Here is a 13,996-nt window from a genome sequence, read left to right as displayed (position 1 = left end):
TGCGGTGTCTGGGACTAAGGGATCCGTCTCACTTGGCACAGACTTATAAAAATCTGGGGAACGTGGTTTTGTTTGTTTTTGTTTTTGTTTTCCCTCGAGACGCCAAGACTCTCCTTCCCCAGAAGGATGGGGCTAAAACAAGGTCTAGTTAGTAGCCATCTCTCAAGGTTCTCTCCATTAGCCTCAACAAGAGGCCAGGGACTTGATGGCAGTGGCAGAAACCCTCACAAACTACAGGGGCAGGTCTGGAGGACAGAGACACTGGCACGGGGAGGGGCCCTCAGTGGAGAGCATGTGAACTCAGACTTTTGAAACGCAGGAGTTGCTTGAGGCTCTGGCCTCTCTGAACATCGGTTTATTCTGGCCCAAGAGTGCTGCCTTCAAGTCAGCTAGAAAGGCACATTCACCTGCCTTCCACCCTAGCCCCAACCAGCTGCACCTGGTCACCCAGGGCCCAGGCTGACAGTCCCTTCCACGCTTGCCTACCCCTCCCCCAGAGCCTGGTGCGCTGTCCAGGCCAGGCCTTATTTCTCAACCCAGAAGCTAACTGGGAGTCCGGATGAGGGTGTGGTACACCGGCTTGACAATGAGATGGAGGTGCAGAGCGTTCTCCACCAGGTATTCCGAGTTGCGCCGCTGGAGGTCTGCATGGGCCAGGAAGTCGCCAGCCTCCTCGCTGCTCTGGTGGAAGCTGTAGGCGTGGCGGACCAGGAGGCGGCCCTGATGGCGCGCACCCACCAGCACGGTCTTCTGGAAGCTCACGCCCGCCGCGTCGCCACCGCTGCTAGCCGGCGTGACCACCAGCCGCGGCCTCCCGTCCTCCGGGCGCGCGGCGGGCAGCGCGGTGCCCGCGGCGTCCGCGTAGACGGGCCGCAGGCTGACGGGCAGCCAGCGCGGGGAGAAGAGTACGTTCCAGGTGATCCGGCGCCCCGCGTCGTGGCCGCTGGGACCCAGCTGCGTCTGGAAGCTGGTGCTGCGGTCGTCCCGAGCCGGGTTGTTGATGACCCACGGGGCGCCCCAAGCGGGCGCGAGGTAGTTGCGCGGCAGGAAGGCGCTGCCGTTCACGTGGAAGAACTTGGCGTAGTGCAGCGGCGAGGCGGCGTGAAACTGGTAGGCCTGCAGCAGGAGGTCGGCCACCGCCGGGCCGTGGCGCGCCAGCGCGGCTGAGCGGGCCTGCAGCTGGAAGAGCTGCGCCGGCGGGATCATGGGGTAGCGGATAGAGCGCAGCGCGCGCTCGGCCACGGTGGGCGGCGGCCGCGCGCGGCCCAGCCACGCCTCCAGCGCCTGGAACAGCTCCAGCTCGTCCTGCAGCACCAGGTCCGAGCGCTGCAGGAGCTGCGCCAGCAACTCAGGGCTCACAGTGCCCCACTCCGCGCTCCCCGCCACGGCAGACAGGTTCCAAGCCAGGAACTGCAGGCAGCTCTCTCGCAGGGCCTCGTCCCCGGTGCTCACGGCGTAGTGGTACCAACCCACGGCTGGACCCGCGCCTCCTGCCAGGTGCGCGCGCATGTAGTCTGCCACGCCTCGCTGCAGGGACGCCACTCGGTACTTGGTGGCCAGCCTATGCAGCGGGATAGCCTGGGCCAGCAGGACGGTCAGCTCACCACAGTACAAATACCTGTAAGAGAGGGGATGGGCTGAGATGGTTCAGCAGTTGAGACACTTGTCCAGAGGACTGGAGCTCAGTCCCCAGCACCCACACTGGGTGCCTCAAAACCATCTGTAACCCCAGCCCTCTTCCGGCACCCATTTACACGTGGTATACACTCACACAGATTAATAATACAAAATAACAATATGATTTTTAAAATGAAAATAGAGATAGGAAAATCGGCGGGGCTGAGTCTGGACAAGGCCACCCACCCCCCTTAGAGAGGACACCACTATTTTTGTAAGGAACAAACAGGATAGATGGGCCTTGAAGCTTCCTGTCTTTCCCTTTCAGGTTCCCTCCTGGCCTGTACAGACATCTTTTAGCTTCTGGTACTGTGGAGATCACGTGTTTATTGAGCACCTACTACATATTTAACTGTAAGCTAAGATGAGAAGTTGTTGCTGATAACCTCAGTGTCCACGTCCGGCTTTAGATGCCCATCTGACCTCCTCCTTTCCAGTAGACAATGCAAGTCTTTTAACTGGATGAATCTTAAAAGGAGGAAAAGGGAAGAGCCTGCCTCCAGAATGTCGGCACAACGAGAGGCAGTAAAAACTCTCACTACAGAGTACTTGGCCAACCCAGGCAACCTCCTGTCCCCATCCCCTTCTCTTTGCAGTCCGGCTTTTTCATCTGTCCGGTCTTCCTTTCCTTGTTAGCTGTTTTACCTCTCTGGCTCTCTGACAGTGCTGCCCCCCACCCACCCATCCCCCACTGCCACATTCTTCCCAGCAGTCCCCCTGGCACATCTCGAGACATCCCACGTGGCTCTCTGGGAAACCCTGTTGTTTTGTCACTCTTCCTGTGGCCTGGAACTTGGGATGCCTAGAATCCTGCAGCCACCTTGCCTAAGCGTCCGAACAAGGTTACCTCCTTAGACTATTTTACAAGTCTTTCCTTGTGCAAGGAGGGTGAGGCAGAGCTGACTGACCTTTCCACTCAGTGGCCCTGAGGTGCATGGAGGTTTCAGAGACATGACACTGACCAAAAATCTGTTGTTTCTGTAAGGCCTCTTAGCTGGGTTTGTAAGTAGCTCAGACTTACAAAGGCAGGAAATTGGGGCACAGGCCACAGCAGGGAGGGCCGCAAAAGCAGAGATAAAAGGAGGTACATGTTGTGTGTCATGCTATGTCATTGGAAGTAGATACAGTAACCTGTGAGGCCCGACTTCTGGGAGCCTGAAGGTGGTGTTGAGGCTGGGGAGCCATGGACAGCTCTGCGCCCCTCCCCGGCATACCTGATGAACTTGTCGAAGACAGCAGCACAGTCCCGGGGTTCCTGCAGCACCACCTCGCTCTGGTTGCTCAGCAGCTCTCGGAACAGCTCACTGTGCAGCCCCAGCAGCAAGCGGTGGGTGTGGAAGGCTCGGACCTCGTCAGTGCCCACAGCCTGGACCCGCACGACCACGTCACTGGCGTTGCCCTGCCGAAGCAAGTCCTGCAGTCGCTGGAGCAGCATCTGGGAGTGGTTGATGGAGGCGCCCGCTGCCTCCCCACCCACGTCGGCTCTCTGAGCTGCAGCAGGGAGGGACAGAGCATGGCCTGAGAAAGGCCTGGAGCTTCTAAGGCTGCAAAAGGACCAACCAGTGCCACTTGTGCCAGTGTGTGGAGAAGGGCAGAGAGCCTAAGGAGGGAGCTGTGAGCACACACGAAGAACATGAGTGCCCAAGAGCTGACTCATCCTGGGTGGCAGTGGTGGCCCAGAGTAGACTCAGGAAGAGGTCATGGGCCAGCTGTTGTTTCCAGGAACTAATGTCCATGGCACTTGACCTCCAGGTGAGGGCAAAGGAAACTCTGGGTCCCACCTCTCTCACAGCCTCGTGTACTGAGCACTTATGTGGCTGCTTTGTGGCCATGAGTGACCCTAACTCCATTCGCACACATAATAAGTTCACAAATGGAAGCATGAGACAGAAGGATTGCTAAAGTTCAAGGCCAGCCTGGGCTCCATAGCCAGCATCAGATCAAGTGTCACTGCCAAACAAGCCCCTGTCTAAAAGGGGCGGGGTGTCAGACGGCTCAGCCGGTAAAGGTAGCTGCTGACCACATGGGTTTGATACCCGAGACCCACACGGTATAAGGAGAGAACTGATTCCTGAACGTTGTCCTTTGACCTCCACCTGTGTGCAATAGCACCTGAGCACACACACCTACACATACAAAGTAAAAAAAGTGAAATGTAATTGGGGGGGGCGGTCCTCGAGAGAGACAGAGTTCTGATGCTGAAATGATTGACATATAAGCTTGAGGACCTGAATTGTATCCCCAGAACCAAGGTAAAGAAGCTAGGTGTGATGGCACCTGAGGAACCATACAGCCCTGGCTTCTGCATACACACTCATCACACACACACACACACATATATACACACACATACAGACACACACACATATTCATACACACAAATGTATACATACATACACTCTCTCTTACACACATACACACTCTGTCCCTCTCACACACACACACTCTCACGAAAATACACTCACATGCATACTCTCTCTCTCATTCACACACAAACACACACACAATTTTAAGAATAAAAAAAATGGAGCTGGAGAGATGGCTCAGAGGTTAAGAACACTGGCTGTTCTTCCTAAAGGTCCTGAGTTCAATTCCCAGCAACCATGTGGTGACTCATAACCATCTATAATGAGACCTGGTGCCCTCTTCTGGCCTGCAGGTGCACGTGCAGGCAGAATGCTGTATTCATAATAAATCCTTTTAAAAAAAAATAAGTAAATGCACAAGTGAGCACTCTGGAGCCAGCCAGTGAGAGAGTGAACAGAGACAAAAACATAAGGCCCCAGAGACCCTCGGTGGTGGTGGGCTTGTGGTACTCAGGGTCAGGGACAGGGTTGGGGAGACCAAAGTGAAACCAAAGCTGACGCAGGTATGGGTTGTTTTTGTTTTCTGTCTTTCTTTGGTTTTCTTTTTAGGTTTTGATTTTTTTTGTTTTGTTTTCTTTTGTTTTGTTTTGAGATAGGGTCTCTTGTAGCTCATGCTAGCCTTGAAATCATTATTAGCTGAGGCTGGCTTTGAGTTCTTGATCCTCCTCCCCCACAGGAATGCACCAGCACACCCACCTGGAAAGCACAGCCCCAGCCCTGCTCTATTGGATTCCCCATCTATGAGACAGAAGGGACCCAAGGAAATACCATGGGCCAAACAATGAAGGAACAGGGTAAGAGCGCTAAAGCTAGCATCTCTCTACAGAGGCCTGTCTCCTGTGTTCTCGGATGAGGCTATGGGGTCAGATGGGGACACATAGCCTCCCCCACTCCGCCCTAAACAGAGCAGTGCAGGAAACCTTGCAAAGTGAGAAAGGAGTGTCTAACAAGTCGGGCACCGGCAGACACGCACGCACGCACCGGCGCGCACCCAGAGCACGGAGTTCACGTGTGGACTGTTGGAAGAAAGGCTTACAAGAGCTGAGCATCTGTGTCTGAGGGATACCCAGCGAGGGAGAGGAGCGGGGAGCAGCTGCTGGTGGTGGATTCCCCGCCTGGCCTCCCCAGCTGTCACTCTGAAGGACCTGAATGCTGATGGCGTCCCCATGTGGCCTCTGCCTAGACCCAGCTGCCTGAGACGATGAACAATAGAGGGTCGTTTTGTCGTTAAGTGCCCTGCCTGCTGCCCAGCCCCTTTCCCTTGGAGGCAGTCTGCTCCTTTCTCTCTCCCCTCGGAGACCCTCCTGTCTCTCAGCGTTCTCTGGGGCTGGCTGTACTGCGCCACCTCCTGGCCAGCCCTATGCACGCCTCTTAGAAGTTCTTGCCCCGACCCCTTACCTTGTTCCTTACCCGGCACCTGATCCCGGCACTGCCCGCTCACCTGCACGAGTGACCAGTCCCACCAAGGCCAGGGTGGCCCAGAAGCTGCCCCAGGACCCAGGCTTGCAGTAGCCTTTCCTGAGCATCTTGGTGCCCTTGTCCCTAAGTCCACCGGAGGGACAGTCAAGCCCAGAGCACTCCAAGCCCATCCCTCCTCCTTATATAGGATCCAGCAAGGGGACAGTGCCCCCTTCCCTCCTCGGCCTCCCTCCCCCTACCAGTCTCTGCCATGGATTGGTTGAAGCTGGCCCCTGCTGTTGCCTAGGCAACTACTTAAGCCAGAGTGTGGCCGCCCCAGGGGCTATTGTGCAGGCCTGGGCCCCCAAGGGGAACAGATCCGGACACCCTCCTCCCCCCACCTCTCCAGACAACCCAGCAAAGCTAGCCGGTCCTCTCTCGGGAAGTTTTAAGCCCTCTGAAGGGCAAGCAAAGGGCTCCAGGACCCCTGGCAGCCACCAGCCCCAGGGCCCCAGCCCCCAGGCCCAGCCTCCACCCTGGCACAGAGAATACTTGGCAATGCCCTGGTGAGCTGGCTGCAAAGGAAGGGCCTGGAAGAGGCAAGGAAGAGCTGGCTCAGGGTTCTCCCCCTCCTCCACTCCCATTTTAGGGTGGGCCAGTTCTCCAGAAGGGAGGATAAGAGTATTGAATAGGGGTATGGAGTAAAGGGGATCATTCTCATGCTGTTTGTTGAAGAAACTCTGGAGACAGTGATGGGCCTTTGGGAGAGCTGCACAGGGATTGACCATCTCCCAATACAAGGATATTGTACTGTGGCCCTTGCTGTAGGAGCACAGCCTGTTTCTCTACCAAGACATCCCGTCTTTAGCTCACCCCAATGTATGTCTCCATGTCTCCAGGCTCCCCTCCCCAGCTTCTGCCTAATTTCCAGCCTTCCCCTTCCCAAAGTTCCAAGAAGACATGCAGCAAACATGGCACCATAATCCATGTGTAGGGAAACTGAGGCAGGAAGCTAGATTTTGGTCTCAGACAGTATAGAGACATATTCTGAAAACATGGGGAACGAAGAGGGGGAGGGTGGGGTCTAGAGTCTAGTATATATGTGTTCATGTCTGTGTGGGTGATGTATAGGTTTGTGTGTACATGTGTATATATGTGGGTATGTGTTTGCATTCATGTGTATGTGTGTTTGTGTTGTTATTGAGACCTCACCTTTGCATAAAATCAACAGGATTTGCCCCTACTTCCTTGTGAGAGGGACTCCCTTGAAGTTGACACATGGAAGTCGGAGAACCCTAGGAAATGTGGCTCTGGAGGTGAGTTGGAACTTCTTGCCCTCACTCTCTGGATCCCAGGAATTAGCTTCATGTATTGAGCTCTGTCTCTTTCTGGTGCAGAGAGCCTCAACAGCTTCACCCCCTCCTGGAGCCACAGGGAAAGCAAGAACTGGGTCTGGCACCAGCCTTGTCCGGGTTGGCAGAATCGGAGCTGTCCGGCTCAGCGGAAGTGCCTCCCAGATGACTCAACCCTCATGCCTGGTCTTCCTGTCCAGATGCACCATGCTTCTCCCACTGGGCTGCCTGCCCACCCTTCCCATAGACTGTACAACACCGAGGCACGGCTGAGGCCCTCAGAGCCTATGCAGGAAGAAACTCTTCACCAAGGACAGGCAACCTGCTGCAGCTGGACTTGGCTGCTTTGTGGTTTCTTTTTTTCCATCCGTTCAACCCCTTAGCACTAGATAAGAGAGAAAACAGGATAGAGAGGAAAGAGATCCCTGAAGAAAGTCAGGAGTTAGAAAGGGGGCAAAGTCATCGTTAGATAACTTCCTGCTAATTAGGGACATTAAGTTTCTTGGAGCAAGTTTGCTGTTCTCTGTCAGGATATCTACTTTTCTTCTTCTTGTTGTTTCTTCTCTTTGTACAACTACTTAAACAAACCGTGACAAACCATGACCAACAACAAGCCCGCCTCTCAGGGTCCTAGCATTTATGTACCCTCTGAAAAGTCCCCCGAATTCCAAATGTCACACAATCACAGAAACTATCTTCAGCTGGCAAAATCATGCCCCTGCCAGAGCACGAGTCAAATCACAGTCAGCTGCTGCGGACACGCTGAAGCAGCCCCATATCCCACAGCTGGGATTAAGACAAAAGCATATTCTTATAATAGTTCTGTGTTTTGTTTTGTTTTGTTTGGTTTTGTTTTGTTTTAAAGAAACCAAAATTTCAGAATTCTCACTACAACTTACCTCTGAACAGGTACCATCTGTGTACATGATGATGACTCAGTGGCCTACCTCTGCCACCACCTGTGCCCAGTCAGGTACTGCCATTCCCCTATGTGACAGTGTTGACAATGCTGCCTCCATGGCTATGGATCCAGCAGACCTTGGCTCTTGTCTTGTGGCGCTCAATGCTATTGATAAGCATGGCCTCTCCTGTGGAGTGTGAAGGTTCCTGACACCCACATGTTCCTGAATTACAGCGTTTTTCTGTCTAGAAAGCCACATATTCACCGTGAACATTCCAAGGCAAATTTTTAAAATATTTTGTTGTCATTTTTATAGGTATGGGTCTCGCCTGCATGTGTATGTCTGTGTACCGTGAGCATGCAGTACCCACAGGGGCCAGAAGAGTGCATCAGATCCCCTGGAATTGTAGTTTACAAATGGTTTGTGAGCTGCCGTGTGGGTTCTGGGAATTGAATCCCTGTCTTCCTGAAGAGCAGCTAGTGCTCTTAACTGCTGACTCTCCATTTCCTCCCAAAGCAATTTTTAATTTTTAAATTTTTACGTGTGTGTGTGTGTGTGTGTGTGTGTGTGTGTGTGTGTATTTGGAGACCAAAAGAGTGTGTTGGATCCTCTGGAGATGTAGTTATATAGAAGGTTGAGAGCCACCAGACATGAGTGCTGGGTTTTCCCATGTGAATGCTGGGAATTGAACTTGTGTCCTTTGCAAGAGGGGCATCAAGCCATCACCACCACCCCCAAAGTAGGACATATATATGTTTGTATAGAATGATCCCTTCCACAGGGAGGGACATATATATGTCAGACATATATATATGTTTGTATAGAATGATCCCTTCCACAGGGAGGGGCCCAAGGGTGAAGATGAGGTTGGAGCGGCTAAGCTGGCTGAAGGCACAGCTTAGATGAAAAGGTGTCCTTTTCAGCAAATGCAGCTTCCCTCCTCTCTGCTGCCTTTGCCTTGCCCCTGATCCGGATGCTCTGGCTATCTACATAGGTCACAGGAGAGCTGTGATGGAGAACACTGGGCTCTGTCTGAAGAGCCCTTAAGCTACCTTATAGTGTTTATATTCCTCAAAATAAAAATAAAATACAGTAGAAATGGAGATAGCATTCAGCACCTGGAGCAGCAGATATCATAGGTTGCCAAGGGGCCTGGTAGAACTTTGCAAGACCCCTGGTGGCCACCAGGGGGCGGGCAGCAAGGCTTCTGCTGTGAGAATTCAAGTGAGTCCTGGGCTCAGGTAGGTTGGCACCAGCCCTGGACATGGGATCTACCTTAGGGAGCCAGAAAATGCCTGTCATTCCCTGCCACACTTCCTGGTACATTTTCAGAAACTAAACCACCATGGTAGCTTGAATGAGCATGGCCCTCCTAAGCTCATACGTTTGCATGTTTGATCCCCAGCAAGTGGAACTGTTTGAACAGATTAGGAGGTGTGGCCTGTTTGGAGGAGGTGTGTCGATAAGGGTGGGCTTTGAGGTTTCCAAAGCCTAGGCCAGGCTTAGTCTCGCTCTCTGCCTGCAGATCAGAATGTAAAGCTCTCGGCGCCATGCCTGTCGGCTTCCTACCATAAGGTTCATGGACTAACCCTCTAAAACTATACGCCAGGCCCACTTAAATACCTTCTTCTCTAATTGCTGCCTTGGTCAGGTGTCTTCTCACAGCAGCAGAAAGGTAACTAAAACAACCATGGAACGTGTCTCCAGGGTAGACCTCAGTTCTGCAGCCCACACTGTCCCCCTGGATTCTGTGCCCTGTTGCCCATGGTAGGCGGACCTGGTTACTCCTCACCCAGGTGCAGAGAGCCACTCACCACACATTCCAGCTTCTTCGGAGCGTTGCTGGCACCGGCTGGTGTTTATTTACCAGAGAATAGTGTTCCTGAGAGCTGCTTGGCTGCACCACGTCCAGGAAAAAAAACAGGGTCCTGTGTTCTTTACCCTGCCGGCAGCCTGACCAGCCTTCTCCTGGGGGTAGCACCGCACATGGCCTCCTGCCTTCCTCTGTTCCAACACACCCCTCCTCTGGGTAGCCTGGACTCATCTCACCCTTCCACTGTGGCCTCTACAGGTGAGAATCCTTTGAACTTAACCCCTGAGAGGTCTCTGGGGACCTAAGTCCCAGATGCAGCTGCCTTCCTCTAAGACTTGGTGCTAATCTCCCAGTTTCTGGACACAAATGTTCTCTTTTCTGGCAAGCAAGGGTCTTTCATCGTGTGGGTGACCACAGACTCTGCCCCCTGTATCCTTTAGCCTTCCCCAAGAGCCTCAACTCCAGGGTGTGGCTGTGCCCACTGAGTGGGCCAGTTTGCCATGGATGCTTTTGCCCGAGGCAGCTATCCAGAGCTGGGCCTGCCTTTCTGCCTTTTCACCCTACTCTCCTTCCCCCCAAGCACAGACGAACCTTTCAGGAAACCCTTACCCACAGCCTTTCTCACCCAAAGCCTCTACCCAGCAAACATTCCCTGCCAGTCCTGTACCGTAGGAGAGCCTATTTTGTTCCTACTGGAACCACTAGAGACTCATGCTGGGGCCCTCCCCTTCCTTCCCTGTCTCCCCACTCCTCCTTCCCTACCCCACTCTCCCACTCTCTGTACCAACAGACTCAGAGCTAGAGGGAGAAGTGCGGAGCAGATAACTCTCCCTCCGAGAGCCAGTGTGTGAGGGACACACAGCTGGTTATGTTGCAAGGTGCTTTAGAGACCGCAAGGAAAAGCTGCTGGTGACTTAGGGCCCAGGACCCGGAACTATGGGACTTGAGGGACCGGAGACAGGTAAAGCATTTTCAAATGGGAGAAGCGGTAGTAAGTTAGAGGGCAGGGCATGGGGGTGGGGTAGGAGCGTGATGCTGCTGATAGTGAGATAGTGATAGTGGGAGGTAGGAGGGAGGCTTCCCCACTCCTCTTCAGCAGGAAAGGAAAAAGCCATAAGTTAAATTTTAAAAAGCCTCAAGTGTACTTGAGGCAACTAGAGGCCAAAGCAGGTGTGTAGGGGTCCTCGCTCCACACTAGCCCCTGGATAACTGCACCACCTCACTCCAGCACTGGGTTTCCTTATCAAACAATCCCAGTCATTTGAGCATCAGTAGAAGAGTGGTTGGTGCTCTCGGCTTAGGAAGGAAGGGACCCCAGTCAGTCTCTGGGGAGAGGGGCTGGCTGTTAAATGGAGCTGAGCAGTGGCCTGGAGCCACCACCCACCGGCTCAGAGTCATCCAGCACAAGGAGCAGCCACTCCAGTCCCTCTCCAGACCCTGTGTCCACAAGTACCACAGGGTAGCCAGTTTCCGTGGTGCCAGGGTCGACCATGTGGGGGAGAGCAGTCACCACGGCCAAGTAGTCCTGCCATTGATAAAAGAGAAGCCCGGGGGCGGAGGGGGTGCAGTTCCATAGAGATAGACACTGCATTTGTCTGGGTCTGTCCCAGGGCTCTGCCCCGAGCAGTACTGAATGAATAGAAGGGCCCTGGGGTCAGGCAGGGGCTGCTGTCCACCAAGCCCCAGTGAAAAGTAACTTGTTTTTCTGCCTTTCCATCCTTCCTAGCTGGGCAGCCACAAGTGACCATGCTGCCTGCATTCAATGCCAGTGACCTAAGATACAATGATGTGGACGGCCACTGGCCACAGAGCCCAGAGAGGTCGCCGTGTGTGGCTGGTATCATCCCTGTCATTTATTACAGTGTCCTTCTGAGCCTGGGGCTACCTGGTGAGTGGGGAGCCAGGGTCTGGGACCTCAGGCTGAGCCAGAACTGAGGCCCTCCTTCAAGTAGTCCCAGTTCTCTGAAGATCATAAAGGATCTGTGCAGCACTGTCCATGTCCCTGTGTGGCCGCTGTGCAGAGTGGAACCTGAGTATTGGCTGGGGTGTGTGGGTTGGAGGGATGAATTGATGTAGGAAAGGCCATGTGGCCAGGTAGTGTGGGGGCACACTTCTTTAAACCCAGCACTCAGAGGTAGAGGCAGGTAGGATCTCTGTGAGTTTGAGACCAGCCTGGTCTATAGAGTGAGTTCCAGGGCAGCCAAGGCTACACAGAAAAACCCTGCCACAAAAAAAAAAAAAAAAAGGAAAGGCCATGTGGAATTGTTTGAGGTCACTTCCTAAGTCTAGTACATAAACCTATGCCTGGATCCCAGGACACCTCTGTTCTAAAGGACATAGAACACCTGAGAAAGACCTGAGCTAAAAAGGCAGCGTGTGGGTGCCCCCTAGGTGAGCCCAGCTAGTGTTGCCACAGTGGTCCATGGCCTGGGTGTGATGGAGCAAGGCTGAGCAAATTAAGCAGCTCAGCCAAGCAGCCTTTGTTCTGGTTTGGTTTGGTTTTGTGGTTACAGGGGACAGAACCCAGGAAGGCAGAAACAGGAACTACAGGGCCTACCCTGTACTACCCTGAATTGTAGGCCAGCCTGGACAACTTAGTGAGACCCTGACTCAAAATACAAAGTGAAAAAGAAGGCTACATACTGCAGTAGTAGAGCATTTGGCTGGCCCGGGTTCAGTTTCCGGTACTGTGGGAGGGAGTAAAGAGGGAACCAGAAACAGAAGGCACACTGTCCCTTGCAATGTCAGGTGGGAGGGACCATGCAGACATCTTGAGGAGCTCACTGCTAATGCCCCTTCTAATGCTTCTGACCTCTCCCTTTCCTGACATGGGTCTCCACCAGTCAACCTGCTGACTGCAGTGGCCTTGGCCCGCCTTGCTGCCAGGACCAGGAAGCCCTCCTACCACTACCTCCTGGCACTCACAGCTTCAGATATCCTCACGCAACTGATCATCGTGTTCGTAGGCTTCCTCCTCCAGGGAGCCGTGCTGGGCCGACAGGTGCCCCAGGCTGTGGTGCGCACAGCTAACATCCTGGAGTTTGCTGCCAATCATGCCTCGGTCTGGATTGCAGTCCTGCTCACTGTGGATCGCTACAATGCCCTGTGCCGCCCCCTGCGCCATCGGGCCACCTCGTCCCCAGGCCGGACCCACCGCACTATCGCCGCTATCCTTGGCACTGCCCTGCTGACGGGCATCCCATTCTACTGGTGGCTGGATGTGTGGAGGGATGCAGACCCGCCCAGCATGATGGACAAACTCCTCAAGTGGGCTCACTGCCTCATCGCCTACTTCATCCCCTGCAGTGTTTTCCTGGTCACCAATTCAGCCATCATCCTCCGGCTGCGGAAGAGGGGCCAGAGAGGGCTGCAGCAAGGAGTGAGCAAGAGCTCAGCCATCCTCCTGGGGGTCACCTCCCTCTTCGCTCTCCTCTGGGCACCACGCATCTCAGTCATGCTGTACCACCTGTATGTGGCCCCTGTCCACCGGGACTGGAGGGTCCACCTGGCCTTGGATGTAGCCAACATGGTGGCCATGCTCAACACAGCTGTCAACTTTGGCCTCTATTGCTGCATCAGCAAGACTTTCAGAGCCACGGTTCGACAGGTCATCCATGAAGCACACATGTCTTGTACCTTAAAGTCACAGCCAAAGGGCACAGTAGTAGAACTTGTGCTGAAGTCTGTAGGGGCAGAGCTGTAGAGGAAAGGGGCCATGCTCAGTATCCCAGGGGCCTCCGGGATACCTGCCCAGAGGCCTTTGCATTTGTTTTGTTTTGGTTTTGGTTTCTGAGACAGGGTTTTCCTGGGTAGTCCTGGCTGTCCTGCAACCTGATCTGTAGACCAGGCTCGCCTCCAACTTGGAGATCCACCTGCCTCCACCTCCCTAGTGTTGGGATTAAAGGCTTGTGCCACCACCACCTGATGAAATCTTTGCTATTGTATCCATCGAAACTTTACCAATTTTGCAGTCTGGGGAAGAGGAAAAGGCCTCCCCTTTGGAGGACACCAGGTAGGAAGAAGAAAACAAACTTAGTCACTCTGTAGGCTAGCTTCATCCCAGTTCCCATTTTCTGGGGGGAAAACGGGGCTCCACTGGCCCACACATCATAACAGCTGCTGAGGCACCCCTTGGAAAAGGGCAATCCACCTGCACAAACTTAATGTGAGCTGAATGCATGAGTGGAACGATGGACAGATGGACAGATGCACATTCATGTGAACCTGGCCTGCCTCCTGCTCCCTAAATTGGCAGTCTCTTTGGCTTCTCTTTGGTAAAGCTGGAAAGGGGTTCAAGGCCTTTCCTGGGCTAAGGGTGCCAATGATTTTGGCTGAGCGATGGGAGGTACCTAGCTAGGGAACAGAGGTCCCGCTGTCTTAACATATATACACTGGAGTCCCAAGGCCTATCCCAGACAGGGAGAAGCAGTCCCTTTGGTCTCAGACACCCTAACTTGATTCTGAATCTCTCCTTGCACCAGCCCCATA

The 13,996-nt window shown here is 53.8% G+C and overlaps 2 protein-coding genes across 2 annotated transcripts; one reads left to right on the top strand and one right to left on the bottom strand.

Annotated features, from left to right (window-relative positions):
- Positions 1-6: 6 nt before the first annotated feature.
- Btbd17 (BTB domain containing 17) lies at positions 7-5,662 on the bottom strand. The gene is made up of 3 exons (XM_021636214.2): positions 5,485-5,662; positions 2,892-3,168; positions 7-1,618 (listed from the first exon to the last, which is right to left on the bottom strand). Exons 1-3 carry the CDS (start codon positions 5,630-5,632, stop codon positions 544-546), a joined length of 1,500 nt encoding a protein of 499 aa, XP_021491889.2. The 5' UTR covers positions 5,633-5,662; the 3' UTR covers positions 7-543.
- Positions 5,663-10,438: 4,776 nt separating this feature from the next.
- On the top strand, positions 10,439-13,419 carry Gpr142 (G protein-coupled receptor 142). The gene is made up of 3 exons (XM_021634842.2): positions 10,439-10,469; positions 11,235-11,396; positions 12,352-13,419. Exons 1-3 carry the CDS (start codon positions 10,445-10,447, stop codon positions 13,209-13,211), a joined length of 1,047 nt encoding a protein of 348 aa, XP_021490517.1. The 5' UTR covers positions 10,439-10,444; the 3' UTR covers positions 13,212-13,419.
- The last annotated feature ends 577 nt before the right edge of the window (positions 13,420-13,996 follow it).

This window comes from Meriones unguiculatus, chromosome 7 (assembly GCF_030254825.1).
Source record: "Meriones unguiculatus strain TT.TT164.6M chromosome 7, Bangor_MerUng_6.1, whole genome shotgun sequence".
In the NCBI taxonomy this organism is placed as follows: domain Eukaryota; kingdom Metazoa; phylum Chordata; class Mammalia; order Rodentia; family Muridae; genus Meriones; species Meriones unguiculatus.
This window is presented reverse-complemented; position numbering and strand designations above follow the sequence as displayed.